The following is a 16079-nucleotide window of genomic DNA, read 5'->3' as shown; positions in this document are numbered from 1 at the left end:
AAAGGGAAAAATTTATTCGGGTTATAACTCGTTTGCATTCGAAACCTTCTATTGCCAAACATAATATTAATAATTATGTTGGTTTGATCCACGACAACGGAAAATCTTGTTGCAACCTCGAGTATAGGGATTTGCTTCTTTCGGAGGCCCCCCTGGATTATCAAGACAACCTGAGGCTTTAGGCTGCTTGCATGCTTTAAAGATATTGCGACTCAAATTAGCATCAGTAGCCCTTAGCACCATCATGCTTATGAGAAGCAAACACCAGAACCATGGCCTCATGTTAACCCTCACCCTTTTTAGCCTGTTATGACTCCCTTTCTGGCAATATTTTCGATACTGATCAATTTATATGATCTTGGGACAAGGTGTTACTAGGGATCACATCTAAAAATAGCAACAAGAGATACATGTTTTTTGTTTTGGAAAATGGTTTTGAAAGAATGGTTAGTAGTATGCATATATATCTCCATCATTAATTTTTTCTTATAAATAGAGAATTATAACATAACAAATAACTACCTTGTTTATTTATTTAGTTATTTATCTATATATAGCTATTTACTTACCTTGATGACAACGATCGAGCTCACACTCCATTTTTGGATATTAGAGATGATTGTTATATGCATATGGAGTTGTCATAACTTATATTGCTCACAATACCAATTATAACCAAATTCCAATCTTTTGTATTAAATAATTATATTAAGGGAACATAGAAAACTGAATTTCAAATTTTAATTATAATATGGTTTTGGCTGAGTTTAGCACTATCGTGGCTAAACCCAACACATCGATTCATTCATATTTTTCTTCTTCTTTTTATATGCGTTGAAAGTATGGAAATTTGAATAATTTGAATGATGTCTTTCACGAGAGAGGATAACAAATACCCTAAAATTATAAGATCATTGATTATTAATCTCCATCTAAGAATAGAAGAAAATGGAATAAAAGGTTATGGTTGGAATGATCCTCGAATCATCTGATTACACATTCATAAATTATTATCTCTGATCACTTGCTACTGACTTAAACATCAGAACTGTCACAGGCAATGACTAGTAGTGGCAAAATTCCAACAATCGAAATCTTGCTATCTATGGCAACCAGCAACCATAATATTTTTTAAATATATGAAATCTGACTACATATTACCCAGCATTAGGATGCTATAACAAATTAAATGAACATAATTAAAATAATCATTAATATAATTTTTGTGCCAATATTTAAGGTTAATATGGGTCTTAGCTTGCAAGTTTTCAAGTGCTACGCTTTAAATGGCGAGTTGGCAATGGAACAAACATTAGCATCATGCAAGACAAATGGACCTTGAGACCCCCAATTCCTTCAAACCAACACTCACTCTGAAAACCTTGGATCACGAGGCCACTGTTATCACCCTCATTGACCAGAACACAATGCAATGGAAGACACAACTAGTGGAAGAATGTTTCCCCAAGGAGGAGGCAGAGATTATCTACCAAGTCCCACTAAGTTTCTCGAGGTGTGAAGACAAACTAATCTGGCAGGGAACAACACAAGGCATCTTCTCAGTAAGAAGTGCATACCATCTTCACAAAGAAACACTACATGAGGAAATGGGAAAACCTTCAGAGGACTCATCTAGGGACCAATTCTGGTCACGTTTATGGAAGCTTAAAATCCTCGCAACAGACAAGATGTTCCTTTGGAGAGCATGCCATGAAGCTCTACCAACAAACTGGAACCTGTATAAAAGGAAAATCTTAGACAAACCTGCCTGCCCACTATGCTTGCAAGAAAATAAGACAGCAATCCATGCCATCTGGTCATGCCCTGCAGCCCAAGATGTGTGGAACCAATGCTCAAGCCAGCTCCAAAAAAGACCTTCCCTCACCCCTTCACTACCAGACCTGATCAACTCACTAGCTCTAAGTAGGGGTATGCCTTTGGTGGAAGAACTAGCAGTGGTTGCCAAGAGAATCTAGGCTCGAAGAAACCTGTATGTGTTTCAGCAAGAATTTAAGAGCCCCAACTTAGTAGCAGAGTAGGCTAAGATCACTCTACTGGACTTACTCAACCTGCAAACCCAGAGACCACAAAAATTACAAGATCCTCAACTTCAAAGCACGAACTGGAGTCCCCCTCCACCTCAAGTACTCAAACTTAACTGGGACACAGCAATAGACAAAATCCGATGCAAAGTTGGAATTGGTATTATTGTTAGAAACTTTACTAGTGTGGTAGTGGCATCGGCAAGGTTTTTTAGAGCCCTCTTCCCAGACCCTCTACTGGCAGAATCAATGGGAGCTTTGGAAGCAACACTCCTGGGAATTCAGCTGGATCGATTTTAAGAGGATAATACTTGAAGGGGACTCACTGTAGGCTATCCAAGCCATTAATGGGAAGGGTGAAAACACTGGTCTACGGTTGGCATGATAATAGAAGATGTTAGGAGTCAGTTACCTTCTTTTGATAGTTGGTCAGCAAACCATATACGTAGAGAGGGTAATCAGGCAGCGCATGTGCTAACCAAGAACGCACTTATGTCTTCTACCTCATCTGTTGACGTAGGGAACATCCCCTCTTGTATATTGGAATTCATTTGAGGATTAATGAATGAAGCCTTTTCCTTTCAAAAAAGTGCTACGCTTTAAAGGTATATATAGACAAGAAATCCAAGTGAGAAATGTTTCTTTTGTGGATTTTTTTTTTTAAATTGACGAAATTTGATATGATATGTTAAATAGTAAATCTCATTAGATCTGACATATCATATCAAAAAGAAAATGCTAATATGACTCTCAAATGTGCCTACTCATATATTTTAATTTTATTTTCTTAATGGTTAAGGAAGTAACTATTAGTGAATTTGTATTTTTTTTTCTCATGGTAACTCTCTAGAGTAAGCCCCTTTTAGCTTGTCAAGACTCCCTTTCTGGCAACACTTAATTGGGGTCACAGCTTAAAATAGCAACAGGAGATATCTTTTTTTTGAAAAAATTGGTTTTGGAAGAATGGTTAATAGTATGCATATTTGTAGAGGACAAATACGAATAAGACAGGTGTCCAAAAAATAACAATCAAATTCATCTGATAGAAATACAGGAGCTTAAAATATCTGTATCATTAATTTCTTGTTTGTTTGTTTGTTTATCTATCTATATATAGTTATTTACTTACCCTGATGATAACAAGATTGCCACATAATGATTTTACAATTTGTAAAATAAAATAGAAGACATCATTGATACTTTTAATCCATATATTAGGGAGCGATATATATATATATATATATATTTATCTATTCATACATATGTATATATATGTATCTGCATATATCATGCGCGTATGTATGTATGTGCACATGCGCCATGCAAGATAATGAAAGTATTATCATTAATAAAATTTCTTTTATTTGATATGTCTTATAAGTAAAGATTAACAATTATTTGATTTACCTAATCATGAATGTTTTATCCTCAGTCACGCTTGGGTGTAACTTAAGTAGCTTAATTCTTATCTCAATTGGTTAAGAATCTAGCTTTCTACATTATAGCCAATATAAATAATACATCATTCACACATTTGATACGCGGCAAGATCTGATCGATAAGATTCAAAATTTTTTATTTTTTTTTATTTGTCAAGAATATGAAAAGCACATCATTTGCACCAACTTGGAAACATAATTTTTCAGGGTGAAAGGACAAAAGTTTTCTTAACATAAACCATAACAATATAGTATTCCAAGGGTATCTTGACAAAACACCACACACGCACACATGCACGGATGTGCTTGATCCTTTGTTTATCTTGAAGTTTTGGGATTAGCCGTTCGGCCAAGATCAGAGTAGGCATGCAGGGAGGTGATCAATTTCCTCAAGGACGGCAGTGAGATTCCTTGTAGCAAGCACGTTGGTATTTGTTAGTCTTTGGAGGAAGTACCTTAGCGTCAGGATTACAACCGGGATGTGGACCTCCAGGCCACTTGCATGGGTCTAGCACCCCAGCATCGATGTTTGATGCGGCAGTGCCGGTGCCGCCCCTTAGCATCACCATGCTTATGATGATAACCAAGCACAAGAGTAAACGCTTCATTGTTCTTCCTCCAAAGTTCTACTATTTTCCTCTCGTAATAGCACAAGAATTTATATAGTCTTGGGGCCGAGATGGGCGCAAGATGACTAAAAAAGTGGCCACGCTGAAATGCAAATGCCTGTTTCCTTGGGGGGAAAATTGGTGCAGAAATGTTCGCGGATGAGAGAAAATCAATCTGCGGCAATACAGCTGAGAAATTGGTAATTTATTTTATGTATGGACTTAGTAATTTGGTTCTGAACTTCTGACGGATATTGAAACAGCTTAAAATGGTAAGCAAAGCTAAGCTCTTTGACAAGTTCGATTAACGAGTTGTTTTTATTTTGGAGAGAGTTGCTTATGCAAGAATGGCTGTGATCACATTGCTGAGATAGAACTTAAACGGCCTGTCATTTACATGGTTTTTCAAGTTGTTTTGTTTTTCCTCTTTGTGGGGAAATATACCAAATAGAAAATAGAAAATATACTATTTATAAGTTGGTAAATGTGGAGTATACACATTGCTTATTGTTGATACGACATGATTTAATTTACAATAAATATTTGTGGGTTTGAATTTTGTAAATCAAATTATGTCGTGTTAATTAATTATATGAACTAATGTGTGTTCTCCATACAAACTTCTAAATAGAATAACTCAACAAAATATAACATCGCACATATGGTTATTTTCTTATTATTTATCAATAATTTTTTTAATTATTATTATTCAACCAACTAACAATCTCCAAATAAAATGTCTTTGTGCGAGGACTATTTGTTGGGAGATGACAACTGCACTGTCAACATCATAGATGATAAAATTTCTAGATCAAAAATGCTACTTTTGAGATCTTATTTTGATACCTCATTTGGACACTTTTTGTATTTTTTTTTATAATTTTTTTATTTACTTAATAATTAAAAAAGTGACTATTAGTGTATTGATATTTTTTTTTATATTTTTTTAAAATATTTTATAATGATATAAAAAATGAATAAAAAATTAAAAATTAATTTTAGTCTCGCAATAACTTGCAACGGGTAGTTGCAAGCGATAGAGTAGCATCAATCTTTCTAGATATGATAGACAAATATTGAAGGCTATGATTTAAATTTTAAATATTTTAGGATAAAAATATTCTTATAACAACTTATTCTATAATCAATCAATGTTAATATTACTTTATTAAATATATTTAAATCTTTACTAATTTGAGTTTAAAATTATATATTAATATTCTCCATTTACAAGTAAATTTTTTAAAAAATTATGTCTATCTTCGGTACTTTACTCTATATTTTACAGTTGGTAGATACATACCACGTCTGTTGCTTATATAATAAAAAATATTATCCTACATCTTATAGAATTTTTTAATATATTTGTGAATTATTTTTTATTTTTTAAAAATATTTAAATAAATTAAAAAAATATTAAAACAAAAAAGACAAAAAAATAAAACTGATATTGTGCTTCTTTGCTGCCTGCGCTTGATCGCCCATTTTGACACCTAGTCAAAAAACTTTATATTAATGATTAATAAAGTAATTTTAATTAAATTAATATAATTTTTTATATTAATAATTAAGAAAATGGTTTAAAAAATATATAAAAAAATAAAAAACCACTAGACATTACGCTCAGCGATATGAATGGGCGGTATAATAGCCGGACCGATATTATGCTAGCGGCACGCCAGCTATTTATTATTGGCGACAGCCTAACACTGCTCTTATCCGATATCTGCTACTCTTGCCTAAATATAATAATAATAAATAAAAATGAATAATGAAATTGATAAGTAAAGGCAAAATAGATAGATAAGCAGCCCATTTTAGGGTGCCGCAGTGGCAAATTTTCAGCGTGCATGGTGGCCAAATTGTAGATACAATTTTGACTGGTCATCCAACGCCTTTTCAAACGGAGGGTTGACCTGTAAATTAAATTTATAAATTTACGTAATTTAATAAATAATATTAGATTATAAAATCATTTTTAATATAAAAGAAATATAATAAATGATATAAAATCACGTCAATTTTTATATTAATTTTAAATAATTTTTTTATATTTATACCAGTTCTCTTTTCCTTTACTCAAATTTACAAGACAAGTTTACAATATTAGTATAAGGAACTCCTATATATATACAAATTATAATTTATAAGTGATTTTAATTATAAAATAATAATATTATATATTAATTTATAATAACAACTCTGAGTGGGGGTATGCCTGTGGTGGAAGAACTAGCAGTGGTTGCCAAGAGAATCTAGGCTCGAAGAAACCTGTATATGTTTCAACAAGAATTTAAGAGCCCCAACTTAGTAGCAGAGCAGGCTAAGATCACTCTACTGGACTTACTCAACTGCAAACCTAGAGACCACAAACCAGAGGTCATCAAAAGCTCCATTCCAAGATTTCGGCCCAAGCTCCAATCTAAGCATCATGGTTAGTTTTTAAGATAGTATCATTAGTGCAAGCTTTGGGACATGCATGCTCCAGTCCAACCAAATCGAGGTAATCACTACTTTTCAATGCACCAAAAGGAAGGCAACATGCAATGTGTTAATATATACTAAAGTTCCAGCTCCTAGACTTAGATTTAAAACTATACTTTCACTCCAGTAGAATAAAAAAGATGGCTTTCAAAACTTTAATGAAAACAGAGGTCATCAAAAGCAGAAAGTTTGGTTCTTTCTCCATGCCCTAACACATTCGAAACCCATCTCACAAAACCCTTTTATTGCACCTCTCTCCGTAAACAATAACAACGTAATCATATGGAAGGAAAAACGATACAAGATTTACTGTTGACCAGGGATGGCAGGGAAACAAAGGAACGTCGGAGGGCTTTTGTACTTGGGTTGTTAGTTTGATTTGCTCCATTAGAGGAGCACTCAGTGAGTGGCGATGCTGTCTAGACAGAGGAAGATCGCTTGGTGTTGCTGGACGAAGAGAGGGTGTCGTCGGTCGGCGCTGGGCAAAGGAAGCTGATACGATGCAGGCGGGCAAGGGAGGAGCTCTTTCATGGGACAAATTCGAATGGGGGAAGCAAAATGACAAAAAGCAAAGTCAACCCAACTGAATTACAAAACAAACAAAACGCACCGTTTTGTTTAAAAAAAAAAAAAAAAGGCAGCCACGTAGGGTGTGCACTGTGTGCAGTGCTACAGTGGCTGCTCTATAGATCTACTCTCCACCCTTCTCTCCCTTCTTGGAAACCAAGCCTTAAGTTTCCTTACAAATGCTTAACACAATAGCCTTAGGGCAAGCAAGAAAGCTTGAAAATGACGTTACCTTACAAACGAGTCATGTTCCTTCATCCATCCGATCTCACTCTCTTATCTCTACAGATTACACTCTGCTTTCCTTTTCTTTTATCTTTTCTTTGCACAAAGCTGACTGTAGATCAAAAAGAGTGTTATTCCCCAAAGGGTCCAAACCCTTTCATTCTCCTTTTGACACCATTGGTCGGTGGGGTTTAGTTCAACTCCCCTATCATTTTTCCAACCCACCTTTCCAACCAGCTTCAATCTTCCCCATACCTGCTAGAACCCCATAACTCATACAATCTCTGTGCTCCACATCTTTTGCTTTGCACTCTTATTATCTTCATATCTAATACAGCAAATTCCTTTCTTTTATTTTCCCCTTTTTTTTTCTCTCTCTCTTGGGATGGTTTCACTCTGAGTTCAGTAAGCTCAAGAAGCAGCAGAGTACAATGAAGATGGGTTTGGATCTTGTTCCTCTACTCATTCTCTACCTCTTGGTTTCCATTTGCAGTAAGTGCAAAGTTATTTGTTTGCTCATAAGTTCTTGAAAGCAATTTTGCGGGGTTCGCTTATTGTGCTCTTAAACCATATTTTGCTTGCAGGCGCAGAGATCTCAGGCAACGTGGGAGTAAACTATGGTCAGCTGGGAAATAATCTGCCATCATCGTCGCGGTCCGTAGAGCTCATTAAATCCCTCAAAGCCAAGTGCGTTAAAATCTACAACGCCAATCCAAAAATCCACAATCCCTTAAGAACACAAACCTTAAGGTCTCAATCATGGTCCCCAACCAGCTCATCTCCAACATCTCCTCCAACCAAACCATCACTGACCAGTGGGTCCGATTTAACGCCGTACTGTTTTACCCGTATACTATGATACAGTACCTCCTCGTCGGAAACAAAATCCTCAGCTCCTATTTCGACACGCAAAGCTGGTACGACCTCATCCCTGCCATGCGCAAAATCAAGAATTCCCTAAGAGCCCAAGGGATCATCACGGTCAAGGTTGGGACTCCATCCGCCATAGACGAGACTAAAAATCAGGTGTGGGTACGGAGCGAAATTTCGAGTTGTTGTACCCTAACGGGTTGAACGCATATGAGATAGACCAGGAGTGTAACTGGTCCGATTCGGTTTGGTTTTAGATAAAATTTAGGACCAGTATGTACGGTTTTACATTTTTCAAAATCGATTATGTACCGGTTATCCTCAATTTTCGGTCCGATTTTACCAGTTTTAATGTACAATATTATATTTCATATAATATAGTATATTATAATATATAATACTATAGTGATAATATATTGTAGTATATTACAATATATATTAGAATTGTATTATAAATTATAATGATATATTGTAATATAATAGATAATGATATATTATAATATATAATATAATGATATATTATAATATATTATAATATATAGTGATATAGTATTAATATAACTATTAATATGCATTATATAATATTAATATAATAAATAAAATGATATAAGATTTTAAAATTTAATATTATATTAATTAATAATTTATTATATAATATAAAATTATTTTATATATAATTATATATTACATATAAATATTATATATAATATAAAAAATTAAAATATATATAAATCGATTCAATTTGATCCGGTTTACCGTTTATTAATTTTTTATTAATTTGTTTTTACACTCCTAATAGAACTCTCCGTAGAGACGACGGAGTCGAAGTACAAGCCGTTGCTGAAGCCGATGAACAGAGAGTCGTACAAGGGAAAGATATGGTGCGTGGTAGCGAAGGGAGCCAATAGGAGCGAAGTGCGGTCGGCATTATCCTACGCGTCCTCGCAGGGGAACAAAACCTGTGACCTGATTCAACCGGGGGAAAGGTGTCACAAACCTGACTCGGTGACCTGGCACGCGAGCTACGAATTTAGCTCTTATTGGGCACAGTTCAGATGGTCCGATGGGACCTTCTACTTCAATGGGCTCGCTACTCAAGCTGTCAAGTATCCTAGTAAGCATTACCCCTTAATTTAATTTAGATTTATTTCCACGTAATATTTCTTTATTAGAAATATTACCGCAGCATTCGGATGCTATAATAAATGAATGAAATGACTATAATTAAAATAAATATTAATATATTAATTTTTGTGCCGATATTTCAGGTTAGAAAAATGCTGAGTGCAGTCGCCTGGTGTAAACGGCGTGCAGTCGGCGCTGCTGACGTGGATAAATCAAAACTCACCGTTTAGATTGGAACTGGAACTCACCATTTAGATTGGAACCCTAAGTCTCTCTCTTTACTCTCTGCTTCTCCTCTCTCAATCCACTCTCGAGACCCTCGAAACCCTCTCTGGTATTGGAACCCCAAATCCAATCGCAAATCCATCTCAGAACCAGTTTCATCTTGCAATCCATCGAAACCTCCATCGAAACCCTCTATCCCTCTCTGCGATTGGAACCCCAAATCCATCTCAGAACCAGTTTCATCACGAGACCCTCGAAACCCTCTCTCCCTCTCTGCGATTGAAACCCCAAATCCATCTCAGAACCAGTTTCATCACGAGACCCTCGAAACCCTCTCTCCCTCTCTGTGATTGGAACCCCAAATCCTGTCGAACCAGTTAATGGTCGAGACCCTCTCGCCTTCTCTGCGATTGGAACCCTAGATGTAGAGAACCCTAGACTGCTTCTCCTCTCTCGAACCACTTTCGATTCCGTCTCTCACTCTCTGCGATTGGTCTGATTCTCTCTCGATTCCTCCCTCAAAGGTTCCTCCGATTCATCCCGAGAATTCCGAACCCTAAATTTTTCCGCTACGTAATTTTTCAATTTTTTTTTTGGTTGTCATTTTTTAGGCTGTCATTTATTTTTGTTGGTTGTCGAACGGGAATCTGTTGGTATGATGAACACTTCCCTCCCTCTCTACTTCTCGATCGATTCACCCCTTAGAAGTGGAAAAACCCTAAATTCATTTCTCTGTTCGGTCTAAAACTATTAAGGTAAGATTTCTCGGTCCACTAGTTCATCATAATACTGTATGGGGGCTGTTTTTTTCCTGCGTATAATGACTCTTGTTCAGTTACTAGATCTATAATATTTTTAAATTTCTGTTCATCTTGTGTTATTGAATTGCCCAGTAGATGCTTCGAATCTGATTTCTGTTTTTAGTTTGTGAATTTTAGTTTATGTGCTTTGTTATGTGGTCTATTGTGACACTTTGGTTAAGTTGGTGGGTAATTGGTATGTGGTGCATTGTCGAACTGGCTGAAGTGTATGGGTTTATGAGCACATTGAATCTTGGTGTAATAGATGCTCAATGTTATATATTATTTGCTGTTTAGGATGGAAATATCAGTTACTATATATCTTCATTGCAGGATAATATGCCATATCCTCCCGTGTAAAATTATCACCCAAGTGCAAAATGTTATATAAATATTTTTGTTAGATAATTTATCTCTTTGCAAAATATTATGCCATACCTCCCGTGTATATTTCTTCTCCCATGCATATATACACTGTTTAATATATACTCTTGACTGGTGGTTGTTTTTACTTCAATATTATGATAGAGAATGAGTTCTGCTTCTCATTCCGGGTCAAGCTTGGAGAGACCACTTTGCTATTGTGGCTCCCAAGCGAAACTACGGATTTCTGGAAAAGCAAAATCTTTTGGTAGAAGATTTTTCAATTGTCCAAACTATAAGATGAATAAACAATGTGGCTTTTTTGAGTGGATTGATCTTCAAAGTGAGCAAAACACTTGCTGTAAGATGACGTTGGAGTTAGCTGAACGGAGGCACGAAAGGGTACTTCATGAGCAGCTGTGCACGGAGGAAGCCAAATTTACCGCATTGGAGAAGAAGTACAAGGGAGCGTTGAAAGTATTAAAAGTCTCATGGTTTTTTTTTTGTACTAGTTTGTGCTGTATTTATTTCGTATCGAAGTGGTTGTAATGTCTATCGGCCAATGCTTCAGCTCATGTAACTCAACCCCTTTTGATGCTCATGACACTTTGATCAGTTAATGTAATAGATGTGTCATATGCAATTTTGTATATCCTGGGACAATTACCATGTATTTAAAATTTCTAGCCAATTTCCTGGGACTTTTGTATGTATTTAAAATTTCTTTACAAATTTCATGGGACTTTTGTATGTATTTGAAATTTCAGGTGAATTTTCTGGTACTTTAACGAGTTTGATCCCCTGTATATAGACCACTTGTGCTTATAGTTTGATGTATGAGGGAAATTATTACCATTTCTTTATGTGGTTCCAGTATATTAAGGTATGATTATTTGGGCTTCTGTTAAGCATATTGCTTGTACAATACAAATTTGGCAGTGTATTATTGGATACCAGCTTTTTGCCAGCAATTGAATACTTAGTAGTCAATTTTTGCATCAGACAGAAGATTACAATAAACTACAATGCTACACGTTACCACATCATTGCACATTAACTCGTATAGATGTGTCATAGACACAAAATATGTAAGGCAAAAAGCTTGAAACGGATACCAGCATCAGGTCTTATAAGACAAATCCTCATACAATATTGTCTTTCACCACAATAAATACACCAACATCACCTAACAAACATCACCTAACAAATAACGTCAATTGCACGCACACCTGTTGTGCTTACCAATTGGTCCATAGTTTCCCCAAGTCAAAACCCGTGCCGTAACAATCCCAATAACCTCACATCACATGACCTGTTAATAAATCAATGCTTATATTATGTATGCCATCAATTAAAATCCGTTTTGATGAAAACACAAATTCTCCTGTAATCTATATATATATATATATATCTGAATCTTACATCATACACTTTTCAGCCACTTCCTCCTTTTATCCACTTAAATTCTCAGAGAGAATATACAAAATAGAATCTCATCTACAAATAACTGGCAAGCTGCCCAAATAATTCAGAGGGAAAAGCAAAATAGACCACATCATGTGGTGTACAAAAAATGCATCAGCCTCCTCCTTGTAAATACACCAAGTCACATGAAATATACAAACGCATTACATCCATGCGTTTGACCCATCTCCACCCAGGCCGCTTTGGTTGTGTGTCATCCAATCATAAAAAATCTATTTCCATCCAAATAAACAAATCTTGATCAAATAATAAATAATATTACTAAAATGGCCTAGATAAGTGAGAGATCTTACACTTTCTTGACTACCAACCATATGATGAACACTTTCTTGACTACCAACCATAGGATGAACACTTCCTTGACTACCAACCATAGGATGAACACTTCCTTGACTACCAAAATACCACGACTGAACACTTTGCGTGGTCCCACTACTGTCCATAACCTATTAATAAATACAGGTTATTTTAACACATTACAAATATAGACCTCCTTCAAAAAATATGCCAATCGTACAAATTATCCAAACATGATACCGTAAATTGTCCATGGTTGGAATATGCATCTGCTTCTGATGGCCCAAATAAACTCCGTTTTGTGCCCATAGGTACTGTATCTCCTTCATCTCGCTAAAAGTGAAGTAAATAGTTATAACTCGTCATAAGGAATATATCCAAACTTTATCATAATGACACACTACGAAAATATTTATGTTTTTATTATCCCCTACTAAAACATGCACCTGTTTGCGTTTTTGAACCACTTGTGCTTTCTTCTGTTTGGCTTTAACCTTCCGCATTTCTGTCTCCATCCTGGATGCTCGTCTAAGAGACGGAGGTCTTCCTTTTCCTCTGACAACAAGTGGACTCTTGACTTGTTGTGAGCTACCAACTACAGCCCCATCTAGTATTGTAACCCCAGGTTCCGAAACTTTGCATTGCAAAAATATAATAAAAAAACATTTCCAATGTCAATCCAAAATAAATAGCAAATGTAAACCCAAAATTGTAAATACAAAATACAATATACAAAATAAAAAACTTTTCACAAAAATAAATTTCAATTGGTGGTCTTGAAACCTGTTTGGCCGCTAGATAAGGGTCGTTGGTTCTGACGATATAATCCAGTCATCTCTTGTATCTTCTTCTTTGCATCGTCAAAGTCCTTCTCAGATTCCACCGCATAATCTATCATCTCATAACACATATTCAGAAGAATGGATTGTCTATTACCATTTGGCCTTTCATCCCCGGCATCATAGCTAGATCGGATTAAAGTGTATCTTCTCTTGATGTCCTTCCGCCATCGGTCTAAAATGTACTGATCTGGCAACGATTTTATACCGTTTGATTTGAATATAGACAAAATATGCCTACACAGTATCCCCCTCATCTGAAATAAACCACATGAACACTTTGCATTACAGTCATCGACATTAAAATCCACAAAATATGTAACCTGTTTTGTGAACTCCTAAATACGAACTTCATCTTCTACCAAATAACTCTTCATTACACCATCCATTGTCTGTAAAGTTGGATCCAAATCAAGCACACCGATTACTTGCTGTTGAACTTCCTTAAATTTTGCATTCGTGTACAACATTTGAAATTTCTTTTCAATTGGCGATCTAGATACGCAGGGAATGATGCCACTAAAGGAAAGAAACTCTGCTTGATTTTCATTCTCAATTTTCCTTTTTAGTGCATTGTCAAACTGGTCGACAAACTCTTTCAGATTTGTTTTTGAATGGACATAACCATCAAAGAAAGCATTCATACTCTCGCTACGCTGAGTGGTACTCATTCCCGCCCAAAAGTGCTCTTTTAGAAAAACCGGTACCCAATGCGCATGCTCCAAATATAAACTTTTCAACCACACATTCTCATGTAAGTCGTATGTATTAATAAACACGGCCCAACATTTTTCAAACTCCTCAATAGTTTGTGTGTCGTATACACATTTCATCAACTCAGTTTTCAACCCGCTTTTATATGCAATATGCCCCAAGCTTCTCAGGTGCCTTTTCAGTATATGCCATAGGCAAAATCTATGTCGAGTTTCCGAGAAGACAATAGCAATTGCATTTTTCATTGCTCTGTCTTGATCAGTAATTATCGCCTTTGGAGCTACTCCATCCATACATTGCAACCAGGTTTGGAATAGCCATGTAAAGGTCTCCGTGTCCTCATTGGAAATCAACCCAGCCTCCAAAAGAATCGACTGCCCGTGGTGGTTTACACCAACAAATAGTGCAAAGGGCATCCCATACCTATTAGTCAGGTATGTGGTGTCGAATGTCACGACATCACCAAAATACTTATAGGCTGCCCGACTACGTGGATCTGCCCAAAAAACATTTTTTAACCTCCCGTCATCGTCTAAATCCATCAATGCAAAAAATCCGTTATTCTTGTACTGCATCCTTAAGAAATAATCACGAAGTGCTCCAGCACCACCTGCACCAAGTCGTAGATGACGGGCTTTGTCGATGTAATTGCGACAATCCTTTTCCAGAAATGGCAGGTTCTCAAAGCCACCTGCACCAACTACAAGAGATCCGTAACTCTTGTTCAATCGGATACCCGCTAAGTCATTGGTGTCAAGGACTCTTTTAACTGTCTCACTCACTTCTCTGTTACATCGATAGAAGCGAGATTTCTGTGGGCTGATAACATGATTATGTGAATTATTGACTGTTGTCAACTGCATCTTTCCATCGACTCTCAAGGCATTTATCCTTGCCTTGCAATCTGTCTTTCCCGTCGGACGTGGGTTGGCAACATTGGATGTCTTAACCCGTGCCTTCCCTCCCCGTGCACAACCAAGAGTAACATATCTGACACTTTGATCATCTGACCTGTCACTCCTTTGTGTCATCACCCCAAAACCGCATTTCTTAGCGTACTGCTTATAATACCTAAACAAATCTTCAAACGAATTGAACTCCATGCCCGACTTTGGCTCCTCAATCATATCATCACCTTTCGACGATGGCACTACGTGTGATGTACCTGGAGTGCAATCGTCGATTTCCCGTTCACCTGGACTGCCATCTTCAGTTTCCCGTTCTTCTGGTCTATCCAATGCATGTTCTTCAAACTCTCCCATGCCCTGTAAAAGTTGTTCACTTTTATCTCCAAATGTTGAAAAAACACTTGGTAATGGCATACTAAATTAAAAAAACCAAAATTGACCATAACAAAATAATAAATACCTGGTATCATTTTATGGCACTACCAAATAAAAAAAAAATTTGTATCTAAGCTTCACCACAGTAGAAACTCATTGAAATATTACCAGAGATTGATGTATTCAGCCCACTTTTCAGGTAATCAAATCTACATATTGAAACTAATAGTTTATAATTTAGGTAGTGGAAGTAAACGATGAGGAATTAGTAACTTTCCTATGAAATAAGCTATATCTTGGTTCATAAAATAAAAGCATATTGCTTTCCATTCCCCAAATTTCTTCTCTTATGGCGTTCAACAAATTAAAAAAGGGAACATAAACTCCTTTAACCAAGTAGTTGCATAACAAGTTCATTAAACCAAATCATCTCCAACAGAAAAGAGCCAATAAAAAATCGTGCAAAGATTTCATGAGAAAAATTTTTATATATTCAAATCATTAACCAAATATTAAAGCCATCAATAACCGAATATTAAAGCCATTGTTTTATACTTGAATCACACCTTTACATTTTGTAGTTTACAACCAACGTAAAAACCAACATCAACCCAATATCATTGGCCTCCTACACGACACAAACCCGAGCAAACCCACACCACATTTGTATACAACATTTTCAAACTCCTCTATGGATTCACGTTCAACAATAT

At 36.0% G+C, this 16079-nt stretch overlaps 1 protein-coding gene and 1 pseudogene across 1 annotated transcript; one reads left to right on the top strand and one right to left on the bottom strand.

The window, feature by feature from the left end:
• The first annotated feature begins 7419 nt into the window (after positions 1-7419).
• Positions 7420-8560, top strand: LOC122294039 (annotated as a pseudogene).
• Positions 8561-9162: 602 nt separating this feature from the next.
• LOC122293485 (protein FAR1-RELATED SEQUENCE 4-like) lies at positions 9163-15345 on the bottom strand. Its single transcript, XM_043102063.1, has 8 exons — positions 14539-15345; positions 13720-14457; positions 13314-13626; positions 12977-13164; positions 12771-12863; positions 12541-12679; positions 9609-9858; positions 9163-9346 (listed from the first exon to the last, which is right to left on the bottom strand). The coding sequence occupies exons 1-8, from the start codon at positions 15343-15345 to the stop codon at positions 9163-9165; spliced, it is 2712 nt and encodes a 903-aa protein (XP_042957997.1).
• Positions 15346-16079: the final 734 nt, after the last annotated feature.

The sequence above is a fragment of the Carya illinoinensis genome, chromosome 14, assembly GCF_018687715.1.
Source record: "Carya illinoinensis cultivar Pawnee chromosome 14, C.illinoinensisPawnee_v1, whole genome shotgun sequence".
Lineage (NCBI taxonomy): Eukaryota > Viridiplantae > Streptophyta > Magnoliopsida > Fagales > Juglandaceae > Carya > Carya illinoinensis.
Note: the sequence above shows the minus strand (reverse complement) of the source record. Positions and strands in the feature narration are given on the sequence as shown.

Bases quoted from the DNA above. Each gene is read 5' to 3' on its own strand.
- LOC122293485 (XM_043102063.1), bottom strand. From the start codon at position 15,345: ATGGGAGAGTTTGAAGAACATGCATTGGATAGACCAGAAGAACGGGAA. The intron at 13,627-13,719 runs GTTCGTATTTAG...GGTTTATTTCAG, and splicing joins GTTATTTGGTAGAAGATGAA to ATGAGGGGGATACTGTGTAG. The intron at 9,347-9,608 runs GTGAGTTCCAGT...AATGCTTACTAG, and splicing joins TTAGGGTTCCAATCTAAATG to GATACTTGACAGCTTGAGTA.